Source organism: Achroia grisella, unplaced genomic scaffold (genome assembly GCF_030625045.1).
Source record: "Achroia grisella isolate CSIRO2021 unplaced genomic scaffold, CSIRO_AGI_Agris_v1 utg1245, whole genome shotgun sequence".
Lineage (NCBI taxonomy): Eukaryota > Metazoa > Arthropoda > Insecta > Lepidoptera > Pyralidae > Achroia > Achroia grisella.
In genome coordinates, this window is record NW_026712606.1 from 1,896,184 (window position 1) to 1,915,987 (window position 19,804).

Sequence of the window (19,804 nt, forward strand, 5' to 3'; positions counted from 1 at the left end):
GATTGTATTAGGATTTGAAGGATAACATTGTTTTGTAATTATTAATACGAAGACTAATTCAGTCATACGGAAATATATTAATTGTTGAGAATGGCTACGCATTAGGAATAATGTAGAGTAATTTGTGACTTCCATGTCTCCGGATATAAAGATACCTTATCGTTTTCCATCAAGAGTGTATCATTAACTTGTGTAGAAAGATAAAAGGGAATAATTTTTTATATAGGTTTTAAATCATAATTTAAAACTCCTTCTTATGTTATTAGATCTCTTCTTAGTGGAACTTACAGATATATAAAATAAATGCTGACTTGTGACGAATAAAAAAAAACAAAAATGAACATTCACAAATTCAATAAATAATTTATTTCTATACCTTAAATTAAGATTAATATCTAATATTTACAGTTGTTCATGGGCTTTAAAAGTACTTAAATTGTACAATTGCTTGAATTCCAAAGCCTCAATAAGTTTAATTAACAGGTAACAAATGACAAAACTAAGACGAAAGTGGAAATTTCATTAGCACTTCGATGTTTCAATACTTGCTTAGAAAACACATCCACGGTAAGGCACTACTGGTTTGACTAGATTTACAAGAGTCTTTTCGTATTTATTCAAAATAAATGCAAAAATAATGCACGTATTATCGGAGGGAATCGTCCAATATTGCAGTTATTTGACCTGTGAACAAAAGAAATACAAATATATTACATGTTTTTTACCAGTTGATAATTACACTTTAATTGGAGTAACAATTTCTTTTCTCTGCCTAACTATTAAAATATTAAATATAAAAAAAAACTAACTATTAAATATAAAATTTAGTAAGTAAGTAAAGCTATTATTTAATTTTTTAATATTAAGATTAATTAATATTAGACTACATTTGCTTAACAGCCTTTCACAATAATTTGCTGAAATCTATTGTTGTATATTATCTTCGGTTTTTTTTCATAAATACGAAAAGTATGAAAAGTATAACTTACCATATTGCTATTTTTGTTGCCACCACGAGATGACGTCTAATAATTCATCCTCATCCATAGGACCCAGATGCTGTTGTGTGGTAACCTCGTAACGATCTACATTCGAATACGCTGATGAAACTCCTGAAGAACATTCCGAAGGTGCTGGAGAACCTGCTTTTTCAGAACAAGGTGATCCACTTCCGTAAAAAAATCCATCGTCCATATCCATAGAAGTCATTGGTTGAGTATTAGTACTGTTCGGAATATTTTCTCTATTTTCCTGGTCACGAGTAATGCCTAAAGCTGCGTCACCGTCTTCCAATAATTGCTGGAGATACCTTATGTACTCGACAACCATTCTCAGTGTGTCAACCTTGCTGAGTTTTTTGCCGGAACCACGTCTAGCGCCACCGGATAATGCAGCGACCACAGAAGCTGGGAGGTGTCGTCGTAATGCATTAAAACCATCATTCACTTGTTTTACGCGATTCCGTTCACGGGCGTTGCGTCGAGCGATTGATACAGCCTGAGGTCCAGTATACGGATTAGTTCTAAAGTGGACCTTTTTTCTATATTGCAGATTTGGAGGTGTGTCATGTGTGACATAATTCTTCTCCGGAGCAGGAGCGATTGGTATGTTCCTCTTCTCCATAGCTGTCTTTACTGTCGTTGATGGATATCCAGAAGATACAACGACATAGTTCGTCTGACCTTGAACGAGTTGAATTTCTTGTAGCATGATTGAGATGGGTCGCGCGACCGGTCGGCGATGCGATCGAAACAGCACTGCACGATAAGGGAAGCTTTAGAGAGCTTTAAGTTGTGCGCGAGCGGCGGCAACGGAGCTTCGCGTACAAGTGAGCCGCCGGCGCACGCGCACACGTTATATCACCTGCGCCGGCTGCAAAAAAATATAAATTTTAAAATTCTCTTCCCCTATTATTTTCGATCATCCCTTCCCCGAGTACGTGCGGGTCCGTACCTGGCGTAATGGATAGGGGAGCGCGGCACGGACGAAGAGGTGGTTGGTGGCTAACGCGTGCCCGGTTTTTGCTGACCACTGAATAATATAAACATTGAGTTATATTTTAAAAATACATACATTGTAGGTATAGGTAAATAAAAATTTCTACGTTAATTTCAACATACGATATGACGTAGCACTTAAACATCTAAACAGGAAGTTATATGATTTTGTAAGAAAGAAACTAGAGAGCGTCGTGACCCAGAGATAAAATAATAGATAGATTAGTGAACAAAACTAAATTAATATTATTTGTTGTTAGGTTTGTAGGGCAAATCAAGTGTTAGAATAGAATAGAATAGAATAGAATAGAAAATCATTTACAAATAAACTTAATTTAAGCACTTTTGAATAGTCATAACAATTTGTTTTTTATCTACCACTCGTTCGGAAAGCTGTCTTACCAAGACATTAACAATTAATAATACCTTATCGTGATTTTTTTTGGTACTAATCATGTCAATATATAATGATTAATGTATAAATTAAAAATATCATAAGTTTTAAGAGTTTATAGCACATAAACAGGTTTTCTTAAAGGGCACAGCAATAATACGTTATAATCGCCCTATCGATTTCGGTACACTTTGAATAAATCAATCGCATTAAGAATCCACATGAGTGTTATCTTTCCCCAACTATCTTATTAAACGTGCCGAGTAAAAGAATTTTTCATAAAGCCAACTCAAACTTTCCGGATTAAAGTCGTACCACTGTTTATCGAATTTTTATCAGTAAAAATATGGACATATTCAAACTTTTACGACAACCAAAACATTATAAATATTTTTATTAAAATACTGTTATTATTAATACAAATATACTTGGGTTATAAAATAAATGCAATATAGTGAAAACGTGCTAAATAAATGTGTAAAAATTATATCAATTACTGCGGCAATAATAAGTGTAAATTAAAAAAATATATAGTCGAAAATACAATACAAAAAGTCAGTAATAAATATCAAATGTATTTACTAACAACTCTGTTTTATGAATATGTATAGTAATTTTATTACAATGAAATTTCTAAATTAATTCTAATCTAAATATTACAAACAGACTTTTCTTAAATATTTTCTATGTAAGTTGTTAATTAAAATACTTATGACATAATTTCCATTTAATTTGTCTAAGATCTTGCGTTAAAACTTATACATTCCTTTTACAACATACCATTATAAGAATGTTTTATTTTAGTACAAAGTTATTAGACTTTCAAACATTAATGATTATAGAAATATTTTTCTTACAAAATGTGCTTGAGTACCTGAGAGCCGCCGCGTTGACAACCTTCGGAGTTTTAAACCATCTCGTGAAATCTCGTCATCAATTAGTTCCAAAACAAACACGCTATGAATTGCATTTCTTTCTAATATATGTCGGCTTTCTGATCAAAGCCCGCCGTCAACATTCTCACTCACGTTTGGACCGAATAACGATCATTCTATTAGTTTCACTTTATTAATTAAACCGAAACGGTGCATCTGACTGTTGTCACCGTACAAGTATGGTCCGTATATTTGTAATTAGTATTGTATGGATTCGCGCAGTTTGTAATATAGAAGTATGATTACCGGAAAATAATTTAAAAAATAATTTAAACTTATAAAAGAATATAAAAACATGTTTGGATCCAAATAGTCGAAATAATGGTAATCGCAAAACTTGACATATCCACTTTTGCTTGGTATATTAGATTACAATGTCACTGGTGTTGTACTGATTATTTTCTTAATTTGTTTGGTGTTTCTTTCCTTCTAGAAATATAAATATTTTTTTGTATCGCAAGATTTGAACACAAACTCTTTTGGATATAAGTCGGGGAAGTAAACTTCTATAGTAGGCTAACAATTACTACTGGCCAAAAATAGTTTAAATAATTGTAAATCTACAGGGTTATAATGATGTATGTCTACATGTTATTCATAGGGGTAAGATGCTACGGCTAGTTAGGATTTCTTCTTCAGGAAAGAAAGCGGGCTAAGTTCAGTATGATATTTTATTACAATGAAGTTTTTACTAGACTTTACTAAGCTAATCATGCACGTAATTTTAAATAATCTGAAATATTATGCGGTATTACCATACAATCGAAAAACCATATTATCAAATAACCATTAAAAGTGCCTATATAAAGATCTATTTAACCAAGTAAAATATTGTTTCATTGATTAACTAATTGATTCATTGTTACAAACAATGTTGTGCCCGCTACCTCCCATTGCGATGGGTGAGACTCCCTGAGACTTTCCCAGCATAATTGTTCTTGGAAATAAGCAATTACTTTACGGTCACAATAAAAATCTCCTGGCTCCTTTAATTATACAACTCATCAATACAATTAATTTTGTCTTAGAACTTTAACGTTTAACAAAGAAATTACACACTGCATCACAAAATTGATAATTTGTTTGGTAGATTGAATTTCACCAAGTAATTGCAGACCTGAGTAATTTTTAGTCTTATTATGTTGTAAATATGTTAGTCTGAACATTTATCATTATGTACTTTATTTAATTACTTTTGATTGTTTGGTTATTACTATACTTACTGTTTTAATCAGATCATTCATTATAATGTCAATAATCTATCTAGGCTATACTGAAATGAAGTCAAGAATGCGACTTAGATCCGAAGCGCCCCAGACGAAACTGCATTGATATAATATGGTATTGGGTGGCTGTAGACTTCTATGTATGTAATGTAGTACTGAATTAATTTCAATTCGAATTTCGAATTTCAATACAAATACCGTTTATGATCAATTGAAAATGCCATTAAATATTTGCTAAAAAGGAATTCGTAATTCAAAAATATAATGTCAAATATTAGATAAATAATTAAAATATGGAAACTAATTAAGGTGGCAACTATTTATTTATCTTTTACAGAATTTGAAAAACAAATTATTTTCCATTTAAGATTTTTTAACTTTTATAAAGCTTTACTAAAATTGTAATTTTAAATTTGAATCTTATATGCAGTAGTATCTACATTTATCGTATATAAATTAATTTAAGGTTAGTAACGAGGTCGAGTTCGCCTAGTCATCTAATGGGGTTTGAACCCCGTGATTTTGTGCCGGATATAACCTGCGGGGAGGTGATAATGGGTTCCTTATGTAATTCATTTGTTATTACGATTATAATAAGTAATCGCTGGATATGGATACGCTACGGTTATTGAACATAGGATAGAATATTATATCGTGAATTTTAAATACTATTGGTTACGCCAATATATTAATTTTCAATATATTAATAAATTAAAACCTAGCAATTTATTATTGATATACTTATCTTTTATTTTTCAAGTTAATGTTTAATTTTGATCTACTATTGAACACAATAGTGGGTTAAAATGTAACACAATATTGGTGAATGGTTCTAAATGATGTCGATATGTTAACTCGATCAAAGAGATTGAGTTACTTGTTACCGGCCAATTTATAGAATTAGTGAAGGTTTCCAATAAGAATACATAAGTCATTGTGAGGGGAATGCACCACCCACAGATTACAAACGTGTATCATTTGTTTATTTTTGGTGTTATTGTTGATAAGTGTATTGTATAACTATTACTAGCGACGTCTTTGACTTCGGACACGTGTTAATCGGTTATAACTTTTTTATTTAATATCGATTCGAGAGAAATACGGTAATTGTATCAGTAAAAACCATATTCAGATCGGTTCATCGTTACTGAGATTAGCTTGTACAAATATCAGACAAGCAGGCAAATATTCTAAAATGATTTTTTGATCTGTGTAACAGAACGTGTAGATGATTATTATTTATTATAAATAAAAAAAAATCTACACTGTCTGTGTATAGACACGGCTCGATTACAACTATAGTCTCAGAAATTTGCTTTAACCACATGTGCTTTAATAGGTCAATATTTTATTTTGAAAGAGACGTTATAAAAAGTCTATATGGATTCAGTCAACCTGTATTTCAGTATGATGTTAAACTAAGATCTTTGTGATAATGCTGTATTTAACGTTGTAAGTCTTTAATTAATCTAGAATTGATAAATAAATAAATAAAATTAATAATACATTTACCAATTATTATAAGTAATAAAATACGACTGAAAAAGGCACTATTAAAAAACCAAATTCGTACATGGTTAATCTTATTAATATTATAAATGCGAAAGTTTGTGAATATGGATGGATCAAATATCCATACTTTTATTACTAACTCTTTCACGCAGAAGCTACTGAACGGATTTTGTTGAAACTTTAGTGATATAGCTTCTATATCAGAATAACACATACGCTATAAATTTCACGCGGGTGAAACCGCGGGCATAGCTAGTTAGCTTATATATAGAAGAAATCATGTTCATTACTTTTTATTGATGTAATAATAAAAATTGCAATGACACAATAAAACCTCCAGTGCAATGGACACGTATTAAAATCACAATTGACATTAACACGCACTCCGTAACGAGCGGCAGACATTAAAAGTTATAATATTTCGCAAATTAAAGCGCCAAACAAAATTGTGGTTGTAATATTTTTACATATGGTAGAATCCACACGCAGTTTGTGTGAACTCTCGAATTTTCCGCAGTAATTTTATTTTAACAACTTGTCATAACAAATGTTGGTTACATGCCTCCCGTCGAGCAATTAAGATGAAACAAATTGGATCGACCCCTGTTTCTGCTAAAGAGGATTGATGGGATGCTAATTTGGTATATAAATAAAATAATAATATACCATTCTATAAAGAGCGAGTATCTACTGTAATAGTGTTCTAGAATTTTCAAATACAGCTATTTACAATAAATTTAATAATAGAAATAGGTTTTTAGGATACTAGGTTCTTTCATAGCGTCTCATATAGTTTCATATAGTTGGAAATATTTATTAGGAGAGCGTTTAGAATATCAAACAATTACATTATCAATATCGCATTGCTTATACTACTAAAGTTATTTCAGTCGTCATCAGTGGTTGGTTATTGTACACACCGCTTTACTTCCAGTACCTCGATTCCTCGCACGGATCAAACATTTGTATTCATGAGTATGATTATTTGTATCAGTCTGGATGTTTTCTATGTACATTATGTATGTATTTACCAAAAAATCTAAGTATTTATATCAATTGTATAGTACCTGTAATACAAGCTTTGTTTACTATGGGACTAGATGGTACTGTGTTATTGTCCAGGGTTATTTATTTATTTTTATTATTAACACATTTTCTCGTAATTTTATGACATTAATAATCTAATTAATATTTAATAGAATCTGACCTAGCAGCCCAAAGCATGACTTACTGCTAAGATAAACAATACAGTTATTACATACATGCATGTGATGGCGCCAATAAATAGTCACGATGATTAAATTCGTTACATTAAAACGGAAATTGAGTGACATTTGTGCTCGAATGATTATTTGGTGCTATAAAACAATTAGGTAAAATAAACAGGAGAAATATTGGTACGTGGGATTGAGGGTCATGATTATGGGAATATCATCATGTGTTGTCACGCATCAGTGATGTGGGATCGCATCTATCTGTCGGTTTGTTGTGCGTGTAGTTTGCAACCAAATTTAAAAAAAGACATTCGGTATTTAGTTTATTTTTTATGCATAATACCTGAATTTTCTTTTATATAAATTTAACCAAAACCTGACCAGTGTTTTGTGAGTTATTCTTAATAATGCTATTGAAGGCAATTTTCCTGGTCTAAACACGATATGGCGCCTTAATACGTTTTGTACTGAAAAATAAATATATTCGGAAAGTATAAAAAAATGTTGTATGTATTGATTAGTTAATAATCTCTTAGTCCTAATTAATTGTGTAAACAATTTCAACTTATTAACAAATTTGTGTAACCTATGTCCATTATCTAATTGAGGGCCGAGGTGGTAGCTGCTAGGTGGTGCTAGGTCTAAGTTCGATTCCTAGCACTAGGCTAGGCACTAGGCTAACCACATGATTGTTTGTATTAGTCGTGGTATTTTCTACATAGATTATGTATGTATTAAAGTATTTCTGTCAATTATTTAGTACCTACCTATAGTACAAGCTCTGCTTAGTTTGGGATTATATGGTGGTGTGTGAATTGTCTTGGATTATTATCATTGATTTTACTTCTTTAAATTTCTTATAATTATTAATGAATATATATAATATGTATTTAAATGAGGTAAACATAATTAAATTACATTACTGTAGTATATTATATAACTTTTCATTCCATAACTACCTTACTTGATATTTCGGAGACAGAAATAAGCTGTCATTATTTAAAAATATGTATGTATATATACACTTATCGATTGAAATTGTAAAGTTACCATTAAAATTTGAAGGAAAACTATCAACCAGAGCTACGAAAAAATAACTATTACCATTTGGCTCCCACGAGTGGCCGATATTCATTCACTGCATATAACTATTAATGCGATATTTAAAAATTATAGCGGTCTATAAATCATATGAGCAAAGCTAGCCGCCTGAGCCACACAATAGAACTACCTGATTTCTATCCAATATCATTTGATTAACGAGTTGTTGAGTGACTGCTATTCATCGCAACGTCAAAGAGTGATCACATTAAGTATTAATAAAGGAATGTTTTATATTTAACCTCGAGTTTGGTTTTCACAATAGTAGGATTGGAGAAATATCAACTCAACGAGGTTGTAATATATTGGGGCAATGATTCGCTGTTTCCTATTGCTTTTCAACCTATAACGATACTATATATTACTATACAAGATAGTGGATTTTGTTGAAAGGAAAGTGAACTTCAGAACCACTGCACCGATTGGAAATATTCTTTCATTGTTTAAAAGATAAAAATGCCCGGGCAAACCCAGAAATCAAACAAAGTAATGTTGATGAAAGACGAATAAATAAGGCACAGGCCTATGAAGTACCTATCTTAAAATTGGTACATAAGAAACCATAAATGTAAAGTGAAAGTAAGGATATGTAATATATCTTTACTCTTATTAGAAGGCTTTCAGTAGGTTTCTTCTGTTTTCTGTACGTAGTTTTTTAGTAGTACGTAGTAAGGTTACATGCAAATTTCGACAGTTTTTGTACATAATCTCGTTGTGGTAATGGTTAAATATTTTAGGTGTAAGTTGGAATAGTATCGAAATGTAAACCAAACTTTGTCTGTAAGTATTCACATAATCTTTCAACGATATCTGAAATGCAAATATGAACTGGAAAATGTAAAGCAGTAGCGCAGGGTATCTGCATGTTCTATCGGTTGTTCCACATAGCCACCTATGTCTCGCAGATCTCTCCAGACATAGCCGACATTTGGATGTTGTCGTGACGTGTCGTGGTGACGGTCAGAGTCGAACCTACATCCGACTTTGCGACACGACATTCCGTCACAGATCGCGACTGAGATACAATTGACCGTGATGTGTGTTGGTATTGTAACCGCAATTTGTAAATTTAGACCGTTGATGTTACATTGAACAATGTGTTTTTCAACCAACTTCGAACTGGTGGAGATTTTCTTGATTTGCTTCAGTCTTATTTTAAATTTTGTCACTTTTTGTCTATTTTTTAACTAAATATTAATTTGATTTCATTTATATATATGATTTCCGAGATAGTTTTTATTTACTATACTATTAGAATAGATAGTAATTATGAAAATAGTAGTCTGAAGTCTAGTTCAATTGTTACAATTCTTTGTCTACCTCTATGTGTCTATTTGATTTTTTATTGCCTATATGTTGCCAGTATATTAACACATTGTGTTTTATGACATTCGTTTTTGGTTATATTATCAAATAAATATGTTATTTAGACCTTACATAACATTCATGTTGAATTAATTGAGAATTCTCTAGTCTTGCTTTTAGTGTGTTGTATTTCACAGTTCCCTTTACCCTACTTAGAAATTTTCTACGCCGCATCTATAAATAACTCGAGGAAATTCGGCCGACAAATAAGCAATATAGGTACCATTCGTTTTTATACGTTTACGACAGCTCGTTAGCTGCAGCGATAACATACATCTAAATAGATAATTAGTATTGTTTCCTATTTAACATCCCATTGTGTTTTAATGGCAGATTTATAGTCGAATGGAACCTACTGTAACCCGTGGCGTTAGTGTTGACAAGCGAACGAATTACTAACATAAATACGCCGTCAAACCCTGATTGCCAATAAACAAACTCGAATATTTTGTATCATTTAATTTGATGCGATCGAGATATGATGTTGGAAGCGATTATTCTCGTTAATAAAATGTTTGTGAAGTACCGTTGAGGCGCGTGGCAGGCGCGCGCGCGGCGTTCGTCGGCCGGCGGACGGGTTTGCTCGTTTTAAACCATACCTTAATTACGATGAGGCGTTATCGAGTAAGAATGTGCACACGCGACATTGGTATTAATTTTAATGAAAGAAGTGTGCGTCCGGGCAGCACCTGCCAGAGTCGTCGGGACACTGAAAACTACGTAACAGAGAAATGCATGGACATATTCATATATTCGGAAGTAATCTTTATTTTGTATTATATATTTAAGTAATAATGTCTTACTTTAGTTTATCAGGATATAAAAAGTATGTTACATATATGATCACCTAAGATATAGGTTCATAAATGAATCTATTTACATAATATGCAGTTTGTAACGCGCTGATTGTGTCTAAATTCATTGATATCTGATTGCTGATTTAAATATGTGTTGTTCAATTTATAGTCTCATTCTTTTTATTACTACTGAACGTTAACGTAACCATGATTTATAAAAAAACAAAAATGTTTAAATAAAAATATATTCATGTTACGATACATACTTCTCTATGTCCAAGAAGAGCGTATTTATAACAAGTTGTTATGTATATAATTAATATTTTTTTTAAGCATTTCTGTTTTAAAAAGATATGTATAACGTTCTATAGTGTAAACGTTAATAATAATAAGTAAATTCATTTATTGAAATAATAAAAGCCAAAAAAAGTTAGACATTACTAAACAAATAAACTTGTACTAAATAACAATAGTCATACTATTTCATAATTTATTATTATTAAAGCGACTCCATGCATTTATTACATTTTTATCGCCAAATACAGAAGTATGGCTGCAAATAAAAATCATCCTTATGAGTCACTTTCAAGTTTCGATTCCAGTTAAAACATTTTGTATGGTTAGAATGCATGTTGTAATTAATTATCTTTATATAAGTAGATTTTATGTATTTATAAAGTTTACATGTGACAGGTTGTTATAGATGCGCATTGAAATTTTTGAAATTTATGACGTCCCTTTGTAAGTAATTAAGTAATTAAAATAGTAGCACCTGCGTTTTTGGTACATTTTTAAATATTTTGTCTCATAACCATATTACCGCAGTATTTCAATATTTTAATAGCTTTCATATTATAACTCGCTGATAAAGTAAAAACGCATAATATTTTATTTACATGGTATTCTATTATGCGGTAGTAAAATAAATTATCGATATTTACGATAATTATAAAAGAACAAGAATGCTGTTAAATTGTGTTCGATACTTGCGATTAAAAGAAATCTTTCAGTGATTTATTTAAGTACGACTTGATTATATTATATTTGATATTATATTTTATATTTAGTATAAAATATAATATCAAATATAAATATAAGTATAGCAAAAACTTGTAGTATTTTTATGCTTAAAAATAGTAGCTTCAACAACTTTATATAGAATTAAGTAAAAACTATGTCACTCAAATAAAGATTATTAAATATTTTTAACGTTCTGTCATGCTTATCTATATGTTATCTTATTCTATATTTTTTTATTTGAATAAATATGAATTATTGGTGTAAACGTAAATGTAACACTTCTAATTTTATTGTACAAAATTGGAACTTGACAAAGATGGAGATTAGTTCTCTTAGATAAGATAACCTTGGACTAAAAATTTTCTAAAAATTTACAATTAAAGTTAAAAATTTAATAATAAAAATCAAAGTATTTAGAACTGGCAAAGCTTAAACTGTTTGATTTTCTATATTATATTAATTATTATTGCAAAAAAAAATGTAATAACTACTGATATTGAATTAATAAGTCCGGTATTTGAATGATGTAAGCAGAATATAATTCTAATCACTAAACCTAGCCAGGTTATAGGTAAAGTCGAGTGGGAATTGCGCAAGGGCAGGTGTCATGGTACATCTGCACGGACATTGACCAGCAAATGCCCCCTTCCTAGCTCCATCCCTTGGTATTTCTACCAAGAAAACGTGTTATATTTTATATCTAAGTACCTATTTTGGGAAGTATTGGTTAAATTTCGATTTAAGGAATAAGTGACAGTGATTTTACTGGACATAGAGGCACAATACAGAACGTTCCTGTTGTTAGCAAAACCAGCAGTTAGCATTTATATTGTACTCTGTAGTGTTACTCTGTAGTATGATGCTGTTCATCTAAATTGATAGGATGCATATATATAGCACTTTCCATCAGATAATTTCCAAGTCATCGCATAATATATATTGGTGAAATAATAACTCTCTAAAAGAGCCTTACAATAATCATTGTTGATATAGGTTTTATAAGCAAAAAAATTCGAGATGACAAAGCAGGCGTACTTTGGCGACAAAGTGTCAAATTGTGTGACATGAGTTAAATTAAGGGGACTTAAATTTTATGATGTCACATTTAATAATCTCACATATCTTATTAAAATATGGTATTAAAACTATTAAGGAAGACCTTATAAATATTTTCAACTTAATTTGTACATTAGATACACCAGTACAGAATTGTACTTGTGGGGTGAGTATCACAAGGTCGGAGAAGGGTCAAAAATTATGAAGTTCGCATGACATAATTTATGAATGACCCCAAAATAATTGAAGGTATGTCAGTTTTAAATCATAAGTAGTATAGTCACTTTGTACTAGATTGACGGCCGACAGCTTTTCTTCACGTAAACTGGCCCTTCCCCACTATCTATGCACATGTATATTTAACCGTGTAAAATTTATAATAATTTTATAGTACGCTATTACAATAATTTAATAAGCGTTCTTAAAAATCCTGTCTCATTAAAACGGTCTTGGTTGCTTGTCTTACAAGCAGGTTGAAGTTAATTTAGTTACCAGTAACCGTGTACTAGTAGTGCCTCAGTAACATATGTAGGTACTGTTAAATATTTTAAGGTCATGTCATGTGGTTACCCAAAATATGAAAGGTGGCGCGTGTGGGAATTTAAAATTTTGACAGAACTCATTATGGGTTAAATTTGATAATAATCTATACTTATATATCCTTCTTTCCCTTTATCACACAAAAACTTTAAATTAATTTAATTAATTTAATTATACTTTTTACATTTTGTTATCGAATGGAAATTTAAGGAAATTGTCCAGAAAATTAGAAAATATCTGAGACCTTAACGACTATTGGCCTCGCTCGCTACATTTGTAACGCACATGTAACTAAAATAATACTTGAAGTTATCTTAGATAACGTTCGCAACATGACAAGTGGAATATAGTGGACGTAATCGGACGTAGTGCAGTATTCATACACCATAAAACTGATTTTATTAAATTACAAATTATTAAGATAAATGTTATCATGTCATTACAACGTGTAATTGAGTGTGTGATATTAATTTGTAAATTTATTATAAAATAAAGAATATTCATTAATGTATTTTATTACAAGATTAATATTTGCACTACATATAATGTATTCGGAATATTTTATTTTTCACTATCAGTATTAAATACATCTGCTATAAAGTGCTTGTTATCAAAGATAAAAGAGAGACATTTTTCGTTGATTTTAGCAGCAAATGAAAAAAATATTTTGCTTAATACAGTCAAAAACTCTAATTATCGCGGACATTTTAAAATTGCCGCGATTCGTTTAAAACATGCCTCTTTGCAGGCGCCTTAAGTGCATGCGACAGGTTAATTTCAAGAATAAATTGACGCTGTACACAATCGGCCACTTTTATGGCTACACGCCGTGTTTATGTGAGAGGGAACCTTAATAGAGGCTTAGTGTGGCCTGAACCTGGAAGCATCTGCCCATTGGGCGGAGGCAACGGTTCCAAATATGCTTTCTTGAATTTTTAGTACCTATTTTTGAAACTGTACGTATGTGCAGACTCATTTAAAAGAATAACTAACTTATCGAGTAAATTTTTTTCCCTAAATATGAGTTTTTATTATTCTTGATTACAACAAATAAGTTACTCGTATAATTGACACTCTCAACTAACATATGCATCGTACTGAATATCATCATAAACCATTGTTTAAGTAGTTACCTTTATCAATCATACAAACATAGGTTCATATTAACATTAGCTTTAGTCATTGAAATTGGTATCTCTTGTACAATATAAAGGTTTATTTATTTTCTATTCCATTTCATTACATTAATTATAGTACCTATATATTATATACATTTGTTTTATACAACCTAAATTTTATTATAACTTCTTAATAATTAAGAATTTATCCATTATAATAGAGAAATTATAACTTTTTCTACGTTAACCTCAAAAACTTCTCTTCCTCTCTGCTACAGGCCTTCTTCTATAAGAACCTGCAATATTTTTTAACATTTAATGTTAAGAAAACTATGCTTCAGTTTACAACAATAAAGTTAAAGTAATGTTTATTTGTTGTTGTTTTCGTAATATAGGATATTATATAATTTTAAATATTCATATCTCCAAGTAATTTTTTATATCGAATTTTAACATTATGTTTACTCTGTGGGTGCAATCAAGTGAAAATATTGGGTTGCTATTGTCCAAAGTCAAGCGTTTCAAGTCATAACCTCTGGGCCTGCTTAAGAAGTTTGATAAGCAGCACCATGCCAATTTTCATAATTTAATTGTGAATTAATGTACTCGTATACAGTCGAGTTTATACGGGTTCATATGCGTCGCTTAGCTGTGGTTGTCGTTTCGGTAGCGAATTCGTGAATTTTAAAATTGTATTAGTAACCCACAAATGCGGTCGCACGCAGCTGCCTTCAAGGTTTCCTCCTTGTTTACCCATTTGATTGATTGATTGATACATATTTTATATATAGTGACTGAACGTGAGCGTGAAATTCAATTACACGAATAAGTGTTTATAAATGTATACATTTTGACTCAATTAGTCATGATTTATTTGTAAATCATAAAATTTTAGGTACTTAATTTTTTTATAATATTATAGTATTTTTGGACCCTTGTAATTCTCGTGAATAGAAAGATTATTTCTTATATTTTATTTTAACGTTTACATTAAAATTGATTCACTGTTTATTTTTTAAGTTTTAGAGTTTTGTTTCAGCTGGAGTACAGTTTATTTCGTTAAAAAGTATAAACAAATTATATATTAAACAAGAACTTCGAAGATTGATTGATTATTGATTAGTTTATAAAGCTATTAGATTATCATTTTGATAAAAAAATACTATTTAACTTTTCATTCTAATTTCAAATATTATACTTTATGGTAGTAATTTTAAATATTTTATTATAGATATTCACTACCAAGGAAACCAGAAATAATATTTACACTTGCTTAAAATTTCTCACCATTGAATGTATTAGTGATTATCATCAAATAAATAAACCACAAGGTAACTTCGAGAGGCGGCGACTTGACTTTTATCTAGATTAGAGTTACAAAATTAAATGGCTCAATTCAGGCTTCAGGCAAAAGTAAACATTGAATTACCTTGGCACAAATAATAACTACTGACGAAGTTGGATATGGTAAAGAAGAGAATTATGTTATTGTATTTTATTTATTATGTAGGTATATTTCACATATTTCTATGAATATTATATATCACACAAATGTATACAAAAATATCCTGTATATATATATATTAATTTAGAGATGAAAGCAACCTATAATTTTTCTATTATTTATGTTTATATATTTAATATAAAAAGGCATAATAAGTGGAAGGTAGTAGTAATACTATTAGAATGTTTATACTTGTATACATTAATTAGGTTTTACTTTATTGTAATTTATAATGTTAGTTGCGCATATGTATTTTGAATAATAATCAGATTTTATTAAAATATATGTATATATAAATATATGTAAATAATATGTTATATAAACTATAACAAATAAAATGTCTATAGTCATAAAATAAGTATTATGAATCGTTACGTATTAATGTGATAATAAACCAGAACAGTTTCCATTGCCTTTTACTAAAATTATAGGTACTTACTGTAAGTAAATACATCTAATTTTAGAATCTTGCCATAGTTTCGGAAATCAAAATTTCATTCTCAATTTACATTTTGCGCAAATTACATAATTACCTCTAATATGTACATAAATATTTGTGATTTTGTATTGACATTCGTTAATCGATTTGCACATGCGATTTCTCATACCACGAAAACTTTTTTATACAAACTATACCTTACAACGTTAAGAAAACTATGCTTCAGTTTACAACAATAAAGTTAAAGTAATGTTTATTTGTTGTTATTTTCGTATCTCTTTAAATAGCAGTTGTTAGTTAGGAATTTATAATATTAGGTCGACTTTGCTAACAAATATACAAAATATCGTTACCCTCACGTTGTTCATATTAGTAATTAGGGTGAAGCAACTGGAGAAAACTTAACTTACATATTATAATATTATTTCCTATTACCAAGTAAAGAAACTTCATTTAACTAAAAATAGGCGAAAATTATAATGTTAGAACATAACACTATTATTATAGTAGGTATTATTATTTTTGTGAAAATGAAGTACTACAAACTAACACACTTTTTACTTCACGCAGTAAAACCATATACCTATGTATTTATACAATAACAATATTATAATTAATAATTTATATTGAACAAACACAGAATATCAAAGCAGAATACAAACGCTTTAGGACTTGATATATCTTCACGCAATGAAATATAAATCAGGGCAGATACGGACCAGACCTGCCCCCTGTGAGCTTTATGCAACGGACACAATAATTTGCACAGTACAAAACAATTAGCTGTTTAGTTACACTTACTATTACGTAGATGGAAGATAAGAGCATATGGTAGTAGATAGAGACTCGTTATTGTTTGTTTTTTTGTATTGTCTACAGCTAGTTTTATTTCGCTAGTAGAAACTTGTAGAGTTACCATGGCTTCTTCCTGTATATAACTATTTTTATTTACTATATAGAATAGTAATTAAGTATCAAGTGTCACAAAATTGTTTACATATTTCATTATTTAAAATATTTTCTCATTGCCTTCTCATTGCATATTAGTTTGGAAATTGTACAAAAGATAAAATACATTGATCTAAATACTGTTCTTTACAATATAAATGTTACCATAGAAATAGCAAGTTATAAAAAAAATTAATTAATAAATGTTATTTCGATACTAATAATTCCTTTCTGCATTTTAATTACAGTCAACAGGCATAAATAGAATAAACAAAAAAACTATAAGTGTTGATTCAAATCTGAACGGTAAATTTACCAGTGCTATACCTGACACAAAAAAAATACTTTAGTCCCGAAAAGTGACATGTAAGTGTAGGTATCATATTCATTAACGTGTTTTCCTAAAATTATAAAGATATAGCTATAAATCTCTAATCTCTCCCTAAACAGACATTGAAAGTGGTCACGAATTTATATCTAATGAAAATTGAACGCCAACTAAGACAAACTTCGCCTAAGGCTAAAGAAAACAATAACTATAAACAAAGATTACAGTACATAGGTACCGTGGGATTGAATCGCGAATTTTGATATCTCAATCTGACCGGGTCTGAGACGCCGCGATCACGACACCCTTCGGTGATCACGAGTGTATCGCTTATTAATTATTATCAGTGAGCCGCATTACCACATTAAAGGATGTGAACACCAGTATCTATAGTCAATACCCTCCGTTTCGTTCATTACATGAAAAATTAATTGAGGGAATCAAATCGTAAGTACTTCCACAACAAAGAAGTATTTTAAAAATAATTTAGTAACTCCAATGGTTATTGATAAAATATACAATCATCTTTAATCAATAGATAAAATCGTACATAGATTTACAAATAAGTAACTTCTTAGTGTCAGAAACATTTATAATAAACGAAAATAAACCGAGAAACGGTGATAGGCTCGCCATCTACAACATTAGATTTAATATACTTAACAAAAAGTAACTACCATGTCCTAGGCTGATTCTTAGTAATCCAAGTAGGCATATTATTATTATTTGGAATTGACAATATCGGAAAACGCTATACTTTCAGTCAAATAAAGCAATCTGATATTATGCTCACGAGTATTGCCGCTATGTAAGGCCTTAATATTCACAAAATATTTACTTCATAATAATTGATATAAAAGATTCAATGCTGAAACATATAGATGGTAGATAGCGACTTTCGCATTTCTATTTTTTAGTAATAATTATAATATGACTATGAATAAGGTCCCTAAAGGTACAGGGCAAAAGGTCTTGACTTACAACATCTGAGCCGAAATTAAATACAAGACATAGTCGCTCTGGGCACGGATGCAATTTTACAGCATAAGTGATTCCCGACTTTGTAGTATAACCAGGTGATATTGACCATTTAAACTTTCAAATATCCCTAATATCCAATAACAAATGATAATACAGGTAATACGCGTAATTAAATTAAATTAAATCTGTGGTTAGTAATTTTGTACTAATGAAAGTGAAGATAATTACAACGTTTCAACTTAGGATTATTTTTTATATAAACATATAAGTTTCTTTTTTTTTTCAAAGAAAGGAGTTGTGCACAGTGTAACTTTTATTGTACTATTTTCGTAAGCAGAACAATGTCTGCAATTTACGCTTTACTTTCGAAGATAAAGTATGATGTCTTTTGCATCTAGCGAAAATGTAACGAAAATAGTTATAAAAACTGTTATAGTTTCGTTACTTCTGCGCCTACATATCACTTTTGAATAGTAAAATGTTTTGATTCTACAACTCATTGAGAATGCAGACTCATCACAAGAAGAACGAGCAAAAAACTTGCATGTTACTCTGTTAAATAAATATTGTTTTAAATATACAAACATTAACAACGACTAGGCATCTGATCAGTACGTCAGTAACATAAGAGGAGTAACAGACACCGATAGCAACTGAGGTATGTAACTATATGACTAATTTTATTTTAGGACATCGCACAGGACCTTGGCTGGCGCCACAGTGGTTACTGCAGTAAAAAAATGAGAAAAAACAAATAAAATGGGTTAGAACTAATGAGTGTGTAATTTTGTTTGCCGCGGAGGGTGGCTCACGGCCGGCGGTCTGCCAACCCTTACCTGAAAGGGTGGATATATCATTAGAGTATGCAGTTGCACACATGAATACAACTCTAGCATTAATCAAAATGAGGAGATTCATTAATGATGCGTTACTAAAGTAATTATGCCTGGTGACTATTCCACATATAATAATATCTGTAGGTATATGTATGTAATATCTGGTACTTCGTTGAAGAATGTATTTGACCACGATATAAAGATAAAGCAAAATTGCTTGGTTTACAAAATGAAGGCTCTTACAGTATATGTAATAATGTTCTACAATTTATTCAGTTTTTTCACTTCTTTGCATAACTTCAGCTAAGATTACTTGCGTAAAATGATGATGAAGAAATTAACAGTGATTAATATTATTGCTATTATAGTCTCAGATTCTTTGTTACGAATTTACAAAAAATCAAATAAACAATTTTAATGAATTTCTTCAAAATAGTAATAATATGTACTTTAACAAACAAATCTGATTAAATAAATGCACCCTTTTAATGTC

At 30.3% G+C, this 19,804-nt stretch overlaps 1 protein-coding gene across 1 annotated transcript; it reads right to left on the reverse strand.

Annotated features, from left to right (window-relative positions):
- Window positions 1-337: 337 nt before the first annotated feature.
- Window positions 338-1,842, reverse strand: LOC131854796 (achaete-scute complex protein T3-like). Its single transcript, XM_059205958.1, has 2 exons — window positions 990-1,842; window positions 338-684 (listed from the first exon to the last, which is right to left on the reverse strand). The coding sequence occupies exon 1, from the start codon at window positions 1,708-1,710 to the stop codon at window positions 997-999; it is 714 nt and encodes a 237-aa protein (XP_059061941.1). The 5' UTR covers window positions 1,711-1,842; the 3' UTR covers window positions 338-684; window positions 990-996.
- Window positions 1,843-19,804: the final 17,962 nt, after the last annotated feature.

Coding starts and splice junctions, on each gene's coding strand:
- LOC131854796 (XM_059205958.1), bottom strand. CDS start 1,710: ATGCTACAAGAAATTCAACTCGTTCAAGGTCAGACGAACTATGTCGTT.